Source organism: Lissotriton vulgaris, chromosome 6, assembly GCF_964263255.1.
Source record: "Lissotriton vulgaris chromosome 6, aLisVul1.2, whole genome shotgun sequence".
Lineage (NCBI taxonomy): Eukaryota > Metazoa > Chordata > Amphibia > Caudata > Salamandridae > Lissotriton > Lissotriton vulgaris.
In genome coordinates, this window is record NC_141694.1 from 370,938,835 (window position 1) to 370,960,623 (window position 21,789).

General features: G+C 43.2%; 1 protein-coding gene across 1 annotated transcript in view; it reads right to left on the bottom strand.

Moving 5' to 3' along the window:
- TPO (thyroid peroxidase) overlaps window positions 1-21,789 on the bottom strand; it is a 945,924-nt gene that overhangs the window by 661,717 nt on the left and 262,418 nt on the right. The window contains exon 6 of the mRNA XM_086925200.1: window positions 21,531-21,737. Coding sequence (XP_086781326.1) covers window positions 21,531-21,737 — 207 coding nt within the window. The remainder of the gene's footprint in view (window positions 1-21,530; window positions 21,738-21,789) is intronic.

Here is a 21,789-nt window from a genome sequence, read left to right on the forward strand (position 1 = left end):
TGATGCGAAGAGGGGCAGGGTGGGGGCTAGTATTAAAGGTAATTTGTTTTATTTATTTAATTACTTACCTTACTCCTGTCTGTCGCATGCCGGACTCCACTCCCCCCTCACCCTGCCCCTCCCCTACTCCACCCCACCACCCGCACACTCCCATGGTGAGCCGCCTCTGTACTAACCCTACTGTGATCCTTTTCTAAATTACTCCAAAAACTGAGGAGTTCAAGGTAATTGACCTTTGCCTGCTGTTTTTCTCAGTTTCCCTTCATGAAGATAGACAGTTTCTCTTCATGTTTTGCTTCTAAGAAAAGTCTCTTGTGTGGTGTTGTGCTCCTCAAGGCTATACAGAAAGCTGTCCTATTTGCATAAGATACTTCAAAAGACCCGAGAAACTCTGCAACTACTGTGTAGCTGAACTCTGCCTCAGTGCATCAATGACTTCTTCATTGCATTAATGTCAAAATAAACCTGTAAGCATGGTACTATTGTTTTACTCAATCACTTGGCTAAAAGTGGGAACAAATTTTAACTTGAAAAGTTGCAGTGCTGTCAGAAGGAGGTCATGTGTGTGGAATATTGGATTGAGAAGGGAATCAGTGGAGTGTTCTCTGAATGCATTGAAACAGTTCCTCAAATGAAATTCCTGGTTAAACAGAGAGAAGTGGCAAAGACTTTATCACCAGAGGCAACCGCTATGCGGAAGCGATTGCCCAATATGGTGCTCTTGAGTCCAATACTTTTCAAATAAATGGGCCATGCAATGCCTAGGAAGAAACTGTGTCCAACATGTTGTTAAACACTGTACAGGCTTACAATGAGCTGCAAAACACTGCCCTGGAAAATGAAATGAAAAAGCCATGTGAGAAAGGATGGGATGCGTAAAAGACCCTAGTGACATTTAGGTGTACAGTAATGGAAAGTTGGTACTCCCCAATTCTATGCTACCTGCTATGGTAAGACACATTCCCTTCAAGAAATTGGGAGATTGGGTAGGTGCAAGAGGTTGTGCCTTGCAATATACCTATTGTAACGGCTAGCTCTCACTTGAATCATGGGGAAAACAAACTGCATCTCATAGATCGGACCACCTCCCAGATCCATCTATGTGGATGCGATTGCCCAATATGGTGCTCTCGAGTCCAATACTTTTGAAATAAATGGGCCATGCAATGCCGAGGAAGAAACTGTGTCCAACATGTCGTTAAACACTGTACAAGCTTTCAATGAGCTGCAACACACTGCCCTGGAAAATGAAATGAAATAGCCATGTGAGAAAGGATGGGATGCGTAAAAGACCCTAGTGACATTTAGGTGTACAGTAATGGATAGTTGGTACTCCCCAATGCTATGCTACCTGCCATGGTAAGACACATTCCCTTCAAGAAATTGTAACGGTTAGCTCTCACTTGAATCATGGGGAAAACAAACTACATCTCATAGATCGGACCACCTCCCAGATCCATCTGGTGGCACAGCTTCAATTCATGAGGCCACCGCATACACACTTGTTCACTATTTTCCACGTCCTCTTCGTCCTGGAGAAGCACAGGTATCTGACTGACTGACTGACTGAAATGCTTATAAAGCGCACGAATGCCGCGGCGTCTTGGCGCTGAGAAATACTGAAAAAAGCAATGGAGCAGTTAAGTTTGGGTGAAAAGCCAGGTTTTCAAGGCCTTCCTAAAGTTCATTTTAGATTTTTGGGCCCGTAATACTGGGGGTAGCGAGTTCCATATTTTTGCCGCCTTGTGGGAGAATGATTTTCCTCCCCTTCGGGCTCTGCTTATTCTGGGCTGACAAACTAGGTCATGATTGGCTGACCTCAGAGTTCGAGAAGGCACATAACGGGGCAGTAGTTTGATGAAATCGTCAGGTCCCTTACCATGTAGAGACCTATGTACCAAACAAAGAGCCTTGAATTGAATACGGCTCCTGACCGGGAGCCAGTGAAGCTCCCGAATGGCTTTGGATGTGGGGTGACGTTTGGGAAGGTTCAGTAGCGCCCTGGCTGCTGCATTCTGAATTGCCTGCAGTTTGGTCAGTTGTTTTTCTCCTGCTCCCAGGTAGAGGGAGTTACAGTAATCAATCCGGGACATTACAAGGGCTCTTAGTGAGACCACTAAGAGTGCGAAACATGTCGACCTAACGCATCTCACTTTCACAAATGTACAGTATCCGTCAGCTACTGAGGTCCATAATTACCCTTGAGCAGCATTTAACCTTTTGGTTTTTTAACCATGACAGAGGGATCCCTTTCATTAAATCCACTCATTTTACATACCCTTTAGTCATTTTTTAACTTGCCTATCATAGAACTAGCACTAGCACGCACACATCATACGGCATGAAAATTTAAAATATTACCGGCAAAGCAACCCTTCGGGGGACCCGTAGGGCATTGCAGCACCGGCCCAACAAGGAGCACCTCCCTATGATGAAGCATTACATCCTTTGGGGTGTGTGAGGGTATCAAGTAAGTCACTCTGACTTCCCCTCTTTTCAAAATGACTCCTCCTGCCCCTTTTGTATAAAAACAGCGGCCCTCTTTAGTAGTGTACACATTCATGGACAAACACATGTGGGGAGACGAGACGTGTCAACCTTTAGGCAATGTTGGCATAATCCACGCTTTTGATCAATAGAGGACAGCTTGTGCCAGCGCTGTGTGATCTGTCAGAAGCAAAATGTGGGCAAAAAGGTTGTAGTTACCGTGAGCTATATATAGAAGTCTGATGGTCACTTCAACCATATCCAGATCAATTTTGTGGAGATGCCCTAATGTAATCAGCTAAGGTACATCCTTGTGATTGTAACCTTATTTTCCCATTTGATGGAGGCATATCCCACCAGGAGCTGTAACAGTTTGACAGTTGCCAAACTACTATTGCAGGAACTAATCTGATATTTTAGAATGCCAGTACATCTTCAATAGAACCAAGGAAGTCATTCAAAAAATGTGGTAATGCAGTTTCCATTTTCAGCTTTAGGGATAGATCACAGAGTCAATAGCAGTTATAGACCAGAAGCTTCAGATATCGTTGAGAGACTAAAGGGAACTATCAAGGCAAAGTTGGCCAATGCCTGAGCATCCACATATTTTAAGTGGTCCACTGCAATACCTTTTACATTGATGAGCATTTAAAGCATGACCTATAGATGGACAGGATGGTCTCCTCACAAGGTGTTGTTGAGAAGAGCCATGCAAATCTCTTCCATTCCAATAGCTTCCCTTGGGAATATCAAAGATGATCTGGTTTTCGAATTCTGCAATGGATTAGCTGATGTGGTGCATTCTATATCTAATCAGGTTGGTGCTGCTGCTATTCCAGCTGGGCGAGAGTCTCCAGGTCATTAATTGAGGCCCAGCGAATGGGTTCACGTGAAGAAACATGTCTGCAAATCGTGCCTGGAAGATCATTGGAGAGGCCTGTACCAGGTAATCCTGGCCACCAATACTGCTGTAAAGTGTTCTGGTCTGACGAATTGGATACACGCCTCGCACACCAAAAGGGTGAGTAAAGAAGAGGAAGAACTGAAGCCAATGTCTAGTAACTCCTCGAATCCACCTAGGTTTGAAGTCTCTGAGGCATTTGAAGAAGAAGAAGGCCAGTTCGAGAGCTTGCAGTCACCCACCGAGTCAACTCAATGAAGTGTCATTCCAGTGATGACTGTGATACCAAACACCAGGTTCAGAATGCACATTCACAGAGAGAATGAGAACTCGTGAAGGGCTGAATAAAGCCTGTACACAATACCAGCCAAAGGCCTGAAGGGTGGAAAGGTACTTCCACACTGGGGAAGTAGGACATGGGGAAGGGAGACGTCCTCCCAAGTAATACTCATATCAAAAAGTATCCCACCCAAAAGAAACTGACATATTAGATATAGGCACAATTCTCTATCAAAGGGGTGATCATATGCTATTACCAACACTGGGAGCAATACCTCTTTGTATAGTAACCCTCACACACTCTAATAGTGTCATGCTTCATCATCTGGTTCCTAAAGGCCAGGGTGGGCTCTACCGTATTTCAGGTAGCGCTTTTGAGAAAAGGCCAGGGGGCTTAAAGATTAAAAGTCCACCACAAACTCCAGGTATCCCTTTAATATGGAGAAAAGATTTTAAAACCAAAAACTAGGGTGTTCCTATGACCCTAAATCCATTGCCAACATGTTTCAGCCAGTGAGCGGACCAATGGGTCCACGGCTTTCTTCCGGGAAAACTACAGCGATAAATCCCTCACTGGAAATATCAACACACTTGAAAAATTCAATTAAAAACAGTTTTATCCAAAATAACGCCACATAGATATACTTATCCTTGATGCAGCGTTCGCTCTTAGGTTCATCCAGCCCAATTCAGGCGATCAACACATGTTGCACGAGTGCAGAGCAAACGGGGCAGTCCTGCAGTCAAACAGTTTTCAAGGATCCTGGCACCACGGTGGCACCTATTTGGTTCTGCAACACACCTGGGGGCCAGGGTGAACCTGAATATGAAGTATGACACTATTGGAGTGTGTGGGGGTTACTATACAAAGAGTAATTGCTCCCAGTGTTGGGAGTAGCATATGATCACCCCTTTGATAGATAATTGTGCCTATATCTAATATGGCAGTTTCTTTTGGGCATGATACTTTTTTATATTTATTATGAATAAAGCCTGCCTTAACCAGTTTGGCAGGAACCAGAGAGTGACATTGGCAGAGAAAGCTCCTCCTCTAAAGGCTATTCGGTTTCATCTAAAACATAAATCATAAGCACCTCCAGGGATCATGCATCAATAGAGGAAAGGGGACCAAAGACAAAGACTAATCAAAAGAGACTGTTGATAGAGACTAAACGAACAGCACCCATAGGAGATGTTAGTGAGGTAGAGGAGAAAGAACTTCCACTGAAAACAGACTCAAACCTTGAGGGTTAAGCCTTGATGGAATCAAAACAACCTAAAAGGGAGATAAAGATCAACTGCAAATACTCAGGTCCTGATTGGACATATCTTGCAGGAATTGACATCGAATCTGATGGCTGTCTGACTGACATTGATGATCATCCTTGATCCCTGACAACAAAAGTAGCTCAATTCACACAAGACCACTGATAAAAGTAAAAAAGGATGAATAGAAAGTTAGGGTAATGGTTAGAGGACTTGCAGGGCCCCAGACCACTGGTTGACACAGAATAAAAATCCCTAAAGATTTTAAGATTGGGTAATGACAATAAGGTAGAGGTAAAAAGACCAGTTGCTTCACCTGGAATAACAATTTTTTACTTATTCTGATTTAAGCTTACATGGTGCAGCAATGCTGCAAATTTCTACATATAGTTTTGGTAATTCCATTTGTGTCTCAGAAGTTGGTTGGATGTTAGATGTTCATCTGCTGGGTGGAAATGTTGTCCTCATTACTGTAAGCACATCCATTAATATTGTTCTTAGTCAAACAGTGCACAGAGGTAAGACTTCACATGTTTGTCATGCTTATAGCTACAACATTTATTTTCAGATGTTAGCAGTATATGAGAAAATCATGCAGGTCGAGGAATGTTTCCTTCGCTCTCATCTCCCGGGCTCTGCAGCTGTGGGGGTGCTGCCTAGTTCCATCTACCTTTTTCGTTTTACTTCTCAGGGGCTGTTTTTCTTAATTTATTCTATCAGCAAAACACTATTTAGTTTTCCAATTCTGACTACTTATTTATTTTATTTAGTGTTTTATATAGCGCAAAGATGACCCTAAGTAGGGTATCAGAGAGCTTTACGTTTACATAGCTTTAATCTTAGAACAACACGTTCGATGTGCAATATTAGTAAAAATAATCAGCGTACGACAAGTTGCTAGAAACAGTTATGCTACAAAGTCGTAAGTAATTATACATTGATTTGTGAGAGAAACATTAATGCTTTCACACTCATATATACAAGTCCAAAACGATAGTTAGGGGTTGATGTGTGGTAGTATATTTGCGAACAAGAAGGTCATCTTATAAAGTCTAGTCTGCTGAAATTATGGAATGGATTTGCTTATAAAAAAGGATTTGGCTCAATTTTTGAAAGCAGAAATGGACGATATTCTATCGTCTACGACAGTCCCATAGAAAATATACGGGTAGTAACTGATACAAATATGTGTTTGTGGTCGGGCCGTCAAAGGGGACCATACGTTGAGGCCGAAGTGGCAGGGTGCCCCACGACTTTCTTAGTAGACACGGGGGCCACTCGATCCACGATAAGATCAGCCGTAGTTCCAGGCCTGCCCATGTCCGGAGAAACTATTCAAGTGGTAGGGGTCGCAAACAGGAGAATGACAAGCCCATTGACAGAACCAGTGCTAGTGAAAATAGGGAAATACAGCGATGAACATCAGTTTGTGGTTTGTGATTCTAGTTCTGTATGTCTATTGGGAAGGGATTTATTGTGCAAGTTAAATTGTACAATATACTGCACACCGCAGGGAGTAGAGGTACTGACTAATGATGATGACGCTGACTTTAAGGTCGCAAACTCAAAAACATGTGTGGAGCTGTATCCCACTTTGACAGTGGATGAGCTCCCCTGGGATCTAAGGGAGACAGTGGCACCAGAAGTGTGGGATTTCACTGGGGAAGAGATTGGACTAGTCAAGGGAGTGGACCCAGTGAAAATCATAGTAAAACCGAATGCTGAGTTTCCAAGAACACCCCAATATAAATTGACCCCAGAAACGATTGCAGGTATAAAACCCGTGATCGAGTCAATGATTAAGCAGGGAATACTGAAAGAAATCGTGGGTAGTCCGTGTAACTCCCCGATTATGGGTTTGCAGAAACCGAGTGGGAAATTCAGAATAGTGCAGGACCTCCGAAAAATCAATAACATAGTTGTTTCATGTTGTCCAGTGGTACCGAATCCATCAGTGATATTGTTTCAGATACCGTTCCAAGCCGAATGGTTCACAGTGATAGACCTTTGTCAGGCTTTCTTTTCGATCCCTTTGGACGAGGATAGCCACTATCTTTTCGCTTTTAAGCTGGAAGGTCGCGTATTAACATGGTGTCGTATCCCACAGGGGTATACAGAGAGCCCATCGATCTTTAACCAGCTTTTGAAGAAAAATCTTGAAAGTCTAGTACTGCCCCAGAATTTGGTTCTGATACAGTACATAGACGACCTACTTGTCGCATCAGAAACTGAAGAAGCTTGCAGGGAGGACTCCATTGCATTGCTAAATCACCTAGCTGTAAACGGGCACAAGGTGTCTCCGAGCAAATTGCAGTACTGCCTGACAGAAGTGCAGTATTTGGGGCACAGAATTGAAAAAGGAAAGCGTAAGGTGTCACCAGACAGAATAGAGGCGATCATGAAAATGAACGCACCTAAAACACAGAGAGAGGTCAGGATGTTCCTAGGGATGGTGGGTTATTGCCGACAGTGGATAGCGAACTTTTCACTTAAAGCAAAACCCTTGCAAAAACTGACGCACAAGGAGGTGAGTGATCCGGTACCATGGGACAAAGATTGTTTTATGGCGTTCCTGCAGCTGAGAGAGGACCTGTGTCGTGCTCCTGCTCTGGGAATGCCAGATTACGACAAACCATTCTTGCTTTACTGTTGTGAAAGAGAGGGTTGTGCTTTGTCAGTCCTGGTCCAAATCCATGGGAATGCCCGTAGACCAGTCGCCTACTTTTCGGCTACCTTAGACCCAGTAGCCGCAGCGTTGCCCGGATGTCTCAAATCCGTTGCTGCAACGGGTGTCAGCATTGAAAGGTGTGAGAATATAGTTATGGGACATCAGTTAGAGGTGTATGTGCCACATTCTGTTGAACTGTTGATGACCAGGACCAAAACACAGCATCTGACCAATAGCAGGCTCACGCGCTATGAGCAAGTCATTCTTGCTGCAGAGAACGTGACCCTCAAGAGATGCTCTGTTTTGAACCCTGCTACATTGATGCCACTCCCAAGTGACATTGATGATGATGTATGTACAGACCACGATTGCCTCGATGTGACTGAACTATGCACCAAACCGAGACCTGACATCGTGGATGGGCCACTGACTGACCCTGATGAAGTTTTCTTTGTTGATGGCTCATGTGTAAGAGACGATGTTGGTCAGTTGAGAGCAGCTTATGCTGTTTGTACAATTACCGGAGTTGTGGAAGCCGCATGCCTGGAAGGAGTACACTCCGCACAGGTAGCTGAAATTATTGCATTGACGCGTGCCTGCCTGGCAAGCAACAAAATTCGAGTCACCATATACACCGATAGCCAATATGGTTTCGGGGTAGTTCATGATTACGGGCAATTATGGTCTCAAAGGGGTTACATGACCTCTTCAGGTTCCCCCATTCGAAATGGAGAGTTTGTACGCCTATTGTTGGAAGCCTTGCAATGTCCGGCAGCTATTGCCGTTGTGAAATGTACCGCGCACACAAGAAACCAAGACTTTGTGTCACAGGGCAATAGATACGCGGACGAAGTGGCACAATACTGTGCCGAGCAGGGATACTCTTTCACGGAGGTGGAAGTGGGTGGAATAAATGCAAGGACTGAATTAGCTATGATATTGGAAACCGTAGATACTTGGGACGAGTTAAAATGTGTACAAGAAAATGCACCCGATTTTGAGAAAAGAACATAGGAAACGGCAGGATGTGTGATAGGCGACACAGACTTTTGGGTTTCAGCAGATGGAAGGGCAGTGTTGCCAAACGAGTTGGTGAGCCCAATGGCAAGGCAGATACATGGTCCCGTACACCTAGGGAGAGACGCTATGCTGAGAGTATTCAGACAAACCTGGTACAACCCCAAGTTCAGAGTAGCAGCAGAAGCAGTGTGCCAGCGTTGTGTGACCTGTCAGCAGCTGAACATAGGGAAAAGAACACCAGTTGCATTGAGCCACATAGGGAGGTCTGGAGGTCCATTCAATCGAATGCAAATTGATTTCATTGAAATGCCAAGGTGCAACCGCCTTCGATACGTGCTGGTGGTTGTTTGCATATTTTCCAGATGGGTCGAGGCATACCCTACACGCAGGTGTGACACCCTCACAGTAGCCAAGTTATTGCTTAGGGAACTCATTCCGCGCTTCGGGGTACCGGCCTCTTTGGAATCAGATAGGGGAACACATTTCAACAGCGAGCTTGTGAAGATGATTTGTGCAGCCCTGAACAAAGACCAGAAATTGCATTGTAGCTATCGACCAGAAGCTTCGGGAATTGTGGAGCAGATAAACGGCACCATAAAGTCCCGAATTGCCAAAATGTGTTCATCAACGTCTCTGAGCTGGCCCAATGCCTTGCCACTAGTTCTCATGAGCATCCGTAGTACCCCAGACAGAAGAACGGGACTATCGCCACACGAGGTGTTAATGGGGAGGGCAATGAGATTGCCATCAGTACCGACTGCAGCCTTGTTGAATATCACAGATGATATGATCCTGGACTATTGTAAGGGTCTGTCTGACGCCATTCATTCTGTGTCTCTTCAGGTGCAGGCTGCTGAGGTCCCGTCGTGCCAGGATTTGTGTCATGACCTGTGCCCTGGAGATTGGGTACTGGTCAAAAAGCACGTCAGACGAAGCTGCCTAGTTGTCCGGTGGCGTGGGCCCTACCAGATCATCCTAATATCGAACACTGCTGTGAAAGTGGGAGGTCTGCCGAACTGGATCCACGCGTCTCACACGCGGAGAGTTCCAGCACCTCTGGAAGAAACAGCTCCTCTCTCGGATGTAAGTCCAGCTGTGGACAGAGAAGCCATAGAGGGGGCCAGCCAAGCTGTAGAGGTACCAGAAGAAGCTGGGAGCGTGTCTGACCAAGCTGAGGACGGTCAGTACAATAGTGAAACCGACGACGCCACAGAAGGAGGAAGTAGCTGGGAGTACGAATCAGAAGCTGAAAGTGAGCACGAGCAAAGCGGAAGGACAAGAAGCGGAAGGGCAAGGCGTGGAGAGGCTAGCTGGCCGCAAAGGAGAAGGTCAAGTCTGAGGTCAACTCCAGAGAGAACCCTTGCTCCGATATCCGAAGACTCAGACCCGGACGAAGGTGCTCTGGGCGCTGAAGCAGCAGGTCCAAGAAGGTCAAGGAGAGTACGTGTGCCTAGCAGAAGATACACCACTCCTGAATGGACATATCTGGCGACAGATGTCTTGGGAACGAGTCACAGGGAGAATAAGGGCGGTGATAGTGACCAGCACTGAACCCATCATTACGGTAGAAGTACAGCTGTTGGTGCCTGGAGTCAAAACAGAAGGGTCACTAACGTTCAAAATCCCCAACCCTCCCTACCTGAGCAAGTTAAAGCACATGTTCTTCACCGAATTACAATTCCCCGACTTTGGAACAACGATAACAAGCCATGAAGAGCACATCCTTCATTTGGAAATATTGAACTACGCTATCCAAGCCGCTGGTTCAAGCCTCATTGTAGATGCTTAAAGACTTTGTAAATAAACGAGAGTGAGAAGATAACCTAGCGCCTAGTGAAAGCAGAGAAAACTTAGGGGTTTCCTTTAAGTTGACGGAGAAGGGCTAGGGTTGTCCGTGATAAAGTTCAAAAAGACTTTTGCAAAAGAGATTGCCAGCTTCCGATTGTGTGGTTCTAAAGGCTGAAGTCGAGACAAGAGAGACTGTAAAGGAACTCAAAGAGAAAGAACTTTGTGTTGAAAAAGAGAAAGGAACCATACCGTCTGAAGAACATGGAGGCCGGTAGTCCAAACCGCAGAGCCAAATGTATAATAGGCACATTAATAGTGGGAGTGATACTTCTTATAGCTTTAGTAGTTACTGTATCATATGTGATGGGACACGAGAGTGAGGCAAGGGTACCAGACGAAAAATCTGTAGTGACATCAGAACCCACTGCTGCTGGTAAGAAAGGGGAAACCGTACAGGAGAAAGCGTTGTTAGCAGCAGAAGCCCGTAGGTTACACATGGATGAGTCCCAAGGCGACTATAGGTCAAATGCTTATGCTAAATTGTTATATGAGTATGTAGATGCCATGGAGGTCAAGGACTGTTATGTTTGTATGCAACTGCCTGCGTCTGTAGATGAAGGCATTAGATATCATCACCTACCCCTGACTTATGGCATTACATGTAGCTTATTGCTCAGCATATTTTATGGTAGAGATAGTTTTGAGTACTACTTTTCTAATTATGATTCAGTGTTACCTGAAGTCCCAAATTACAAGCAAATGAATAAGTGGGACTATTATAAGAGTGAAGACAGATTGGCAAAGTTCTTCATTCCTTGGGATACTTTAGATACTTCACATGCCCGCAAAAATAACCTGACATGCAAAGTGTCAGAAGTCGAGAAGAAGTTTATAGGGCAAGTGGATGATCGTTACAGAAGGCAAAAGATTCTGAAGAAATCAGGACAGTGGAAGACAGATTGGACCGAGGAGGAGAAGGATCACAAAAGGAAGGGTAGTAGTGGTCCTATAGCTTTGGATAGAACACAGAAAGGGAAGTTATGCCTTCACAGAAGCAAAACGTACTACGAAAATGTATTCGTAGGGGAGGTCAGTTGTGAACATGCTTTTAGATTAGAGTATTACACAAAGGACTTTTTGAAGGGAATGCAAGTGATTCCAAATGTATATTTTGTATGTGGAAGAAATGCCTATGTGAGACTGCCTGACAACTGGTACGGATCATGTTATTTGGCAATTGTCTTCCCCAAAATATACCATGCCCAAGACTTAGAGATCATAGAGGGCAAGGTCCCAACAAGAGGAAGAAGAGACGTAGGGGATGCAGAACTAGTTGGAGATGTATTTGGCGCTGCATTTCCTATTTTAGGACTGATCCTCAATGATGTCAAAATTAGGAGACTGGCAACAGTCGTAGACAGGTTGTCTGCCAGTACTGCTACATCCTTAATGCTGGTGGAAGGAGAGATGCAATCGATAAGGGCCATGGTGCTTCAGAACCGTCTTGCGTTAGACGTTCTGCTAGCAAAAGAGGGCGGAGTCTGTAAGGCTTTGAAGGTCCAGGAATGTTGCACTTACATTCCAGACAATTCAAAACCTCTGGAGAAAGTTATCATGAACATAACTAACATTCACAAAGAGATCGAAGACCTGACTAAAGTAAATGTTTGGGAAAAGGTGGGTCATGGAATGGGTGAAGTTGGAGGTTGGTTCGCCAACATAGGGAAGAGCTTTGTATGGTACATACTGAAGCCCATCATCATAATACTGATCTGCGTGATCATGTTGTGGGGATTGGTGAGGTCGTACCAATGGTACAGATCAAATAGGTTGGAGAGATCCAGGAGAGAACAGGAACGGAGATTAGCTGCCATGCAAGACAATCAGTACAAGAGTCTGAGGGCTCTCGAAATGCTGAAACGAGGGGGGATGGCAACTAGTTCAGTTTGAATTTTGGTGATGACCACGAGAGGTCATCAAAGGGGGGAACTGAGAGAGCGCAAACTGAACAAAATGCATGAGTGCACCATAAGTATAAGTTAGTCGCACAAATATAATAGAAGTGCTTGTAAGTGTTGAAGATACATTCACCTATACTTAGACGTGTGTAGTTAACATAGAGAACTCATATAGAAGTGGGACTGACGCAGAAATGTGTGTAAAATGTATTCTTATTAGACGTGATTAATCATGATCCATGTTATGTAGCTGCTAATGGAGGAATGTCATGCTGCAAGCATAGAAGGGAGCAGGCCTCATGGCCAGGGTAGAAAGGTTGGAAATGTACACTTATACATAAACATGGATTGCACTAATGTTATAGTGATTCTGTTTATTCGTTAGATTTATATTCCATAGAAGTGTTTCTCATAATCAAAGAATAAAGTGTTAACATGTTATTTTAATTCACGAAAGGATTTGAAGAGAATAAAACCTCTGCCAGAAGGGTTGTAGGCCTGAAGAGAGGAAAGGGTTTTTCTAAATTGCACGTGCTGATACATGCCGAGTTGTGTTGAGAAATAAGTTGCAAACTTCTGTTAGAAGTCTATGAGAATTGGGATTCAAGCTGCGGATGTCTGTCTGCAGGTGCGAGGGGGGTTCCAATCAAAAGTTTGATGAATAGAGCTCTGTTCGAGTAGACTGGTACAGACATGGAGGAGGATTCAGGAATGTTTAGGGGGTATCAGCGGGCCGGAGAAGAGCCTGAGAAGCAAGGTCAACGCTAAACACAAGGCCCAGAGGAAGATCATCATGGAAAAAGCCAGAACCAACACCACGTGAGGGGCGTCTCGTGAGGGGCGTTTCGATTGTAATTGTGTTTTTGTATTAGGGACAGCACCCCTGGGTGGAGTTAGAGCAGATGCCTGAGGACCCTTCAGAGAGCGGATGGGTAGGCAGAGAGGGGTCATGACTGGAGATCATAGGTTTTCACCTAAAGACTAAGAGTGGGTGATCTTCTTAGGAAGACATTCACAACTGACACCTTTGATAGGGTGGGACCTGGTTAAGTAGGGATACCATCTAGTACAGGGTAGGGACAGCCTAACCTGATTCTTTCCTTCCTTTGTAAATGACGGATAGATCACAATTCGTGTCTATGCTTGCAGCCCTGCTGATTTTGGAGCTGGTTCTAGTAGTGTTCTTTGCTCGCCTAAGAGCTTTTAGAGAACATATGTTTGTATTAGTGCCTCTATATCTTTTGAATCTCATTTTGAGATGTCTGTACTTGCAGTTATCAATGACTCTGTAATAAACCTTTAAAACTTAGAAGTAGTATGTGGTTTTTCAGAGTCGAGCTCATTATTGATCAAACTAACCTGGTATTGGATGCACTTTCTTTCCTCAATGACAGGCAATAAAGATTCAATCGACCAGAACGGGGTTTAGATCAAGAGTGATAAGATCGAGATCAAAAATCCCGCCCTCCCAAAAGCATGCTTATGGTGTCTTTAAGGCTTTTAAACAAAGGGATCAGCATGAGTATATGATGACATTCTTTATCCCCCAGATTATCCCAAGCACTTCTAACAAAAGCGTTATGAGTTAAATCCATCCTGTCACCTTTATATAAGGTGAAGTAACTGAGACTTCAAGCAGATCCTTAGTGATATCTTTGGATCATTCATACCCTTAGTAGGATATGCATTAACTGATGTTCAGATTAGAAAACTTTTGACTTTATTAGATAGACTCACCATCAATATCACAGGTGCTTTAACAGTTATTAACAAAGAATTGCTTGCTATGAACGCCTTGTGTTCAATTTGCTGATTGCGAAGGAAGGTTGACTCTGCATGGTAATCCATGCAAGGGAATGTTGTGCGTACATTCCAAAAATAGATAACTATTGTAAGAGAATTTGCGAAGATAGGTGATTGGTTTAGGAGCCTAGGAGGAGGAATACTGTAATGGCTTTTTACTCCTCTCTTGATTATTCTAATGGATGTTGCATGTGTGCTCTTTCCCTTAAACTTTTGAAAAATAATTTTTATCAGGTAATGGGTTAGAATGTGGGTATAAAAAGCTGTTAGCAAAGAGGAAGCGAATTGATGTAAATGTTGAAAGTTAAGTCTACAATACTATGAAGTATTTCGGAGAATCGAAATAGAAATCCTCAGAAGGGGGGATTGTGAAAATTGTTTTAACTTTTCTAAGTTTTCACTGTGGATGAAATTGAGCTTGCGCTACATAGCCGTATTGTAATGTGCCCTTTTTTTAAATGACGCATCGCTACACCACATGATCATTGTTGCTGTTGTTGCCTATGCTCTAACAGAGAACTGTGTGCTTTCCCACTCTTTTGGGATTAAATTCTACCTAACCAAGGACAATTTAGCTGTCCCAGACCACTCTGTATATAATATTACAATTCAAATCACCTGTATCGATGCTAGTAACCTCTGAATCCAATGTAATAGTATTATGAGAGAATCTTTGAATGCATTCTGTAGTGAAATGTTTCTTGTTGTCTGTTCCTCACTGGTGCATATCCTGAACCGTGTAATTCTGTAGTAATGAGTAAAATCCTTTGTCTAAAGTCCTATAAAAGGACCTTCATTTTCCACATGACTGGAACCCCCATTTACCCAATCTTAGATGGTGAATCTATATTGGATTTACTATTGAATTTTACTGAGTTCTTGTACTTATGATCTGTATTCTTACTGCTAACCTGATAAATGATACTTGATGTAATTTAACATACTTCTTTACACTTTGGCGCATGTCTGTCATTCTAATTGAGAATGTCCTGGTTCTAATTCATTGTTGAGTCTCACAAGGAGATAAAGACAAGTCCAATCAGGGAGCACCAAAGTTCATATAGAGACTATAGCACTCCCGCTTCAAGCCGCTGTCATCACAGAGTAAGTCAAAGTGATCCAGATTTGCATGCCAACAAGATCACCAGGGTAGGAAACAAATGTGGGATCACACTGCTTCAACTCCCAGCAGGATCGCCCCTACACATGATGCAGTACATTAAGCGTGTGTACTTGCACAACATTTCTTTCGAGTGTTTAACCAGGTTGGTGCAGATCAGTGCTCAACCCAGAAACACGTGTCTAGAGATATACAGCAATGTCTGCACCAACTTTGGTGAAAAACTCCAGCTAATTTTGAAGTCTGTTTGAACTGTGTACTGTATTTACCAGGTTGCAAAGGGGCGAACTGTGCTGGGACTGTGAGGCAGTGTGCTCCCAACCCCCATTCTGTTTAAAAGGCTCCCTTGAGCCAGCAAGCTGATGAGCTTTGGAGATGCACCTGTATGCCTGTGAGTGGTACTTTGACCTGAGAGGAACTTGGCAGCATTTCCAGCATCCCGAGATGATTTTTCTTTGCTCTCTAAAATTGCTGCTCTCTAATGATGAACGGCTCAACCCAGAAACACGTGTCTAGAGATATACCGCAATGTCTGCACCAACTTTGGTGAAAAACTCCAGCTAATTTTGAAGTCTGTTTGAACTGTATACTGCATTTACCAGGATGCAAAGGGGCGAACTGCGCTCCCAATTCCCACTCTGTTTAAAAGACTCCCTTGAGCCAGCAAGCTGATGAGCTTTGGAGATGCACCTGTGTGTCAGTGAGTGGTACATTGACCTGAGAGGAACTTAGCAGCATTTCCAGCAACCCCAGATGATTTTTCTTTGCTCTCTAAAACTGCTGCTCTCTACTGATGAAGGGCTCAACCCAGAAACACGTGTCTAGAGTTATGCAGCAATGTCTGCACCAACTTTGGGGAAAAACTCCAGCTAATTTTGAAGTCTGTTTGAACTGTGAACTGCATTTACCAGGATGCAAAGGGACGAACTGTGCTGGGACTGTGAGGCAGTGTGCTCCCAACCCCCAATAAGATCACAAGGGTATTTAAGAGGTCATTGTAAATTTGGAGTCAAGATTCATGGAAAACGATACCGAAGCATTTGGGGCACTTAAATAAATACACATGACATGCACTGTGGGCAGATTCCAAAGTAAGAGAAAGGATGAAGCAGGAATTCATGTGATGCTGCCTGTAAATGTTTTAATCAGAGGTTCTCAATAAATAGGAGAAGGAATTGGCAATTGATTTAAAGTTAGAAATCTGAAAGCTTATGCGCTGAAAGATGCACTTTAATCCTGTTTCTGTCCCTCTAAAGTAAATATAATGCTTCATTTGGTAAATGCTCACTAAACTGTAGAAAGGACAGACAACCTGAAACAGCTGCATTTACAGTACAGTACCACTTTGAAGGTTTAGTTACTCTCCTTATGTAATACAACATTGAGCTGTGACTATCTATGCTTGGAGGGGCAATAACAGAAACCTTTTTTATTTTCGGCAGGACCGACTTTGGGGCGTTGCATCCAGTGCCACCGCACCGGGTGCCAAGCTCAGGGGATGCTGTATTTTGGAGCCTCTGATGGGGTTAAAGGCACCTGTTGCTTGTGTGCCCAGGCAATAATAAAAACATTAATATAACTGTAGTGATGAATGTATCTACTGGAGAGAGATTGTGGTTTGTCTCACTCACCATAAAGTAGTGCAGAGGGTTAATGTGTCTGCGGCAATGCATGTGTACCATGCAGATTGCAAATATTTTATGTACAGAGTGGTTTCATTTTTGGTCCAGAGACCTTTTCTTACTTGCAGTTCATAAGTCACAATCCTAACATGACACAATCATCAAAGAGGTGGATGCAAACGGCAAGACCGAGGTTAGAAACGTATGTTTTTCCTGCCTTTCCTTAGCTTAAGGTTGCTAAAGAGGGTTTGCGGGGTTAGAAATAAATCTCATTAGAAAAGCCAACCGAAAAAACTGTGTTACATGTTCAGTGGCATAGTTAGAACTTTTCCCGCCTGTGTCAGCCCATGAGTTTGCCTCCCATCTACGGCATGGCCCTTGTAGGGAAGAGCAGGGGGAGTTAGTCGATAGATGACGAATACATTTTTAAAAAAAGAAAAGGTACCTTACGCTCACCTCCGCCTCCGAAAAAAGTGCCACACAGGGCAGAAAGCCCTCCTCCCCCAACTACACCACTGTACATGTTAAAACTTGAGCTTGTGCATCTCAAGACCAATAATTCTTACACTATACTTTCTGCCAGTATGAATGACATGTGACTCCTACATGATGTAGTCCTCATTGTCTTCTGTAACATTTGCTGTACACTGATTTGCACACTTACAACTCATTGTTACTCTATGATCTGTGTGTGACGTAAAATGCTCTGACTGCCTACATTGGTATGAGTAGCATTATAAAACAAATGAAAGTTTGTGAGAGAGTGGCTATGGAGAGATGAGATGCAACATTGGCAGATAGGAGAGGTGGAAATCTACACGCATAGGTTTGTGAATAGCTATAACTATTTTAGGACTACTAAACATACAACAAAATATAGTCTGTGAATAGGACCTTTAGGTTCTCCTTTCTTGATCACATGAACTTTTGTACGATCCTTAGAAATTGCTGTTGAATAGAGACTGTTGCTCAAAATCAGACTGGTGCACTTTAATTTATTGCATCATAAATGGTGCTCAGCAAAATTCCTGAAAGTCCACCAATGCTGTCGCTCTTATGCCCCACAAGAATAAGTCTTGGAATGCCTCATTGTCTATTGTCTATTGTGCTGGAGAGCAAATGACTGCCAATGGTGCCTGAGCAAAGCTTTGTCTAAGGATCCTAAAGAAACAATCAGTTTCATGCAGAACAGGATACATTATGACCAAACTTACCCATTCCTTACATTTCTGGATGGAATAAAACTATTTATGTAATAATATTGAAACATGCAATGGGTGTTCCACTGTTTATGAAATTAGGTAGTGAGAAGGTGAAATGGTATGTGTTGTATCCATTTCGTGTTAGATGTTATTTGGTTATTTAGTTCTGTATTGCCAAACCCTTCAGTACAGCTTTAATTAACCAGGTGACCCCTTACCTTAAATATCCTTCAATTGTAGCATTTTTGGTGAACCTAACTTCCACTTGAACCAGTCTAACAATATTGGTGCTTGAGGACTGGTTGCACTTCCCTGACCTTTGGCCTGGTCACACCACTATCTGATCACTATGACCTTAGCAATGTCGAAGATCAGCAACATTCTCCCCAGCAATACTATTAGGAAAAGGCCCTGGCACAACTTAAATCTGACAGAATTTAGCAGCTATATATCTGCCACCATCCCTGAGTTAGATAGCAATGTGGATAACATCTGATTCCAAGGTAAAGGCCTTGCTCTCCTCAACTCTTGGCAAGTTTCCCCCTCCCCCCATCAAGCTCAGGCCAAAAGTAAGCCCTACGCTCCCTGATTTAACGAGGAGTTAGTTGCAGAGCATTGCAAAGTGCTCGAGTGAGCCTGGAGAAAGTCTTATGATGCAGTGTCCAAACTAACGTTTATGAGTGCAAAGTATACCAACAGCAATAAGAAAAGCACAAACATAACTCTTCTCCAATAAGATTTTAGATAGCAAAACCCCTCAAAATAAATCTTTTCCATTTTAAACAGTTTTATGAAACTTGTCATGAAAGGGCCAGTTGAGGCCTCAACTGAATACTGCAACAATATTGCTGACTTTTTCATTGAAAAGATCAACACTCTTTAGGTTCATATCTCGCGTAAGGTCCCTACTGACATTGAGGCCTGTCCTGTCTTTTCAGATGAATCACACCTGGGAAAAACTTAATGAACTATACTCCCTTGACCTGCCTTCTTTTTCCACTCTGTACTCCCCGTTGACCCCCCGAAACCAGACTTTGCCCTCAAATTTACCGAGGCCATCCTTCCCTCAATCCTTGAGGTGGCCAATCGCTCCCTGTCAATGGATACTGTTCTACAGGCATGGAAGCAGGCAAAGCCATGCTGAAGAAAGTGTCTCTTTACCCTGTAAAACCTGAAAATTATCGTCCTGTTTCCCGGCGCTCTTACCTATGTAAAGTCATGGAAAAGCATATCAATCAAATCCTAATGGAGTTCCTAAAAAATAATCACATTCTGGATATGTCCCAAAACTGTTTTAGATTGAATCACAGTTCAGAATCGGCCTTGCCGACAGCTACAGAATCTCTTAAAAGTGTTGCTGATGAGGGCAGTTCTGAAACCCTCATTGTTTTGGACCCGAGTACCACTTTTGACACCGTATCCAGTAAGGTGCTCCTACTGTACCTTTGTGATATAGATGTCTGTGGCAAGGCTCTACCCTGGTTTGCTTCTTTTTTGAACAACCACTCCTTTCAGCTTATTTCTCCTCCTTTCACTTCCTCACTGAGACCATTGGAACACAGAGTCCCACAAGGCTCCTCATTGAGCCCTACCCTCTTTAATATTCATCTCAGGTCTTGGGGGAGATTGTGTAGTCCTATGGGATTTCTATAGTATCTTATACATATGGTACGCAACTTTTTGTCTATTTCCCTGCTGATGCCTTTTAAGATTCTGTTAAGTTGAAATAATGAATGCTGGCATTGGCTACCTGGATGAATGACAACTGTCTAAGATTTAAACAAAACTGAGATTCTGCAGTTGGGCAAGCATACCCAGAGGTGTGGTGTTTACTATAGGCCGGATGCTCAGGGGCTTCCTCCTAGCCCCAAATTATCCTTCAAATACTTTGGCCTTTGGCTTGACTACTCTCTTTCCTTTAAGAACCAAGTAAGAATGCATAGCGGCTCCTCTTTCGGTCTCCTCAGAGACCTCAAATCTATCATAGTTTTTTTTTACAACCCCACATTCAATAGGTGATCATTCAATCACTCATCCTGTTATGTTTTGATTATTGCAACAACTTTACTTGTGTTCCAAAAAATCAATCATGAAGAGACTACGGGGCATATTACCAAGGGCCTTTTCGCCGCTTTAGCAAGACTTTTTCCTGCTAAAGCGGTGAAAATGTAATCGCCCAATTACCAAGCTGTCGCTAACATCAGTTAGCGACAGCTTGTAGGCGATAGCGAGCACTTTGGGGCCCGCTTTGCATGTCAGCGATAATTATCGCTAATGACATGCAAAGTGGGCGTGCCAAAATGTCAGCGACTGAAAACAGTCGCTCACATCGCAATCGCCTATTACCGACGAAGGCAAAGCGATTGAAATATTCGCGCTAAGCGCGAATATCTCCAAAAGCTAACGCCTGCTAATACCAGTTCTTAGCCATGTTATCCAATGGGAGGTGGATAACATGTCTAAGAGCTGTTTCACGCTAATGCATGAATATCGCTGTATTGTCAGCGATATTCACGCATTTCGCCTGATTTTTATTGCTTTTGAGATAAACCTTGCTAATAGCAAGTCATCTCAGCGACAAAAATCGGTGAAGCGCGGCGATAATAATTTTGCCGCTAACCCTACTTAGCGATAAATATCGCTGTTTGTAGGTAATATGACTGTACATTTGTTCCAGAATTCTGTGGGCTGACTATTTTTGGCCTTCCTACGTTCTGTTCTCTATCAGTACTCGGTACTGCTCATAAGACAATGTACTTCGTAGGAGCCCCTATCATCTCAGATCTGATGCTGCACTATCTTCCTACCACAGCTCTGTAGATCTTAATCTGGAAGTGGTCACCAAGAGAAGGAAATTGGGTGGTCGCTCCTTTCGTGTACTGGCATCTGTCCTTTGGAACAGCATGCCTCATGTTTTAAAGACTGCCCGAGTCATCTTTGTGTCAGAAAAAAACTTAAAACGGCAGTTTTCTACCCAAGTCTCTTGCTAGGCTTTTGTCCTTCATGTTGCTTTCTACTGGATTTCTGGGTGCAGCGCTGGGAAGCCCAGTAGCTGAGGCAGCCATGCGCTCCTCAAATCATAATTTCATCAAATAAGAAAACAATACTTTCCCTTGAGGCAAAACATTAAAGTATTATCATCATAAACATGTTCAAAAGCATAATTAATGAGGAAGCCTCAGACATTGAATGCAATATTCACAAACATACTTTGAACGGGCTGTGCGCAAGTAAATATTGGATCTAAAGGAGCGTTATGCAGTTTGCTACTCATTTTTCTAAAAGTACATTATTTGGCATTAAAGATAACATTGTATTTTTTTAACAAATATTAAGACATTATTAGTGTTCTATTTTAAGACATATAGACGAATTAACCCTTTCCACAATATGAGTAGCAATCCCTTCATAAATACCTTTATTGGATAGCATGGCTCTTGGTTTTGGCATGACAGATGGCATTCTTCTCCTGCAAGGAACGACACTCTGCTGGTACTCTGGGGCGTGAATGCGATGTCATGATCAATATATTGTCCCCAATCAATTATAAGATGCGAATACAGACTATCTTCAGTAACTGCTTCATTGGATACTTGGATGAGTTTTTGTGTTACTTCTCTCACCTGGTAAGCAACAGAAACTATTAGTTAGGTATTCTGTGTTAATGCTTCAAAG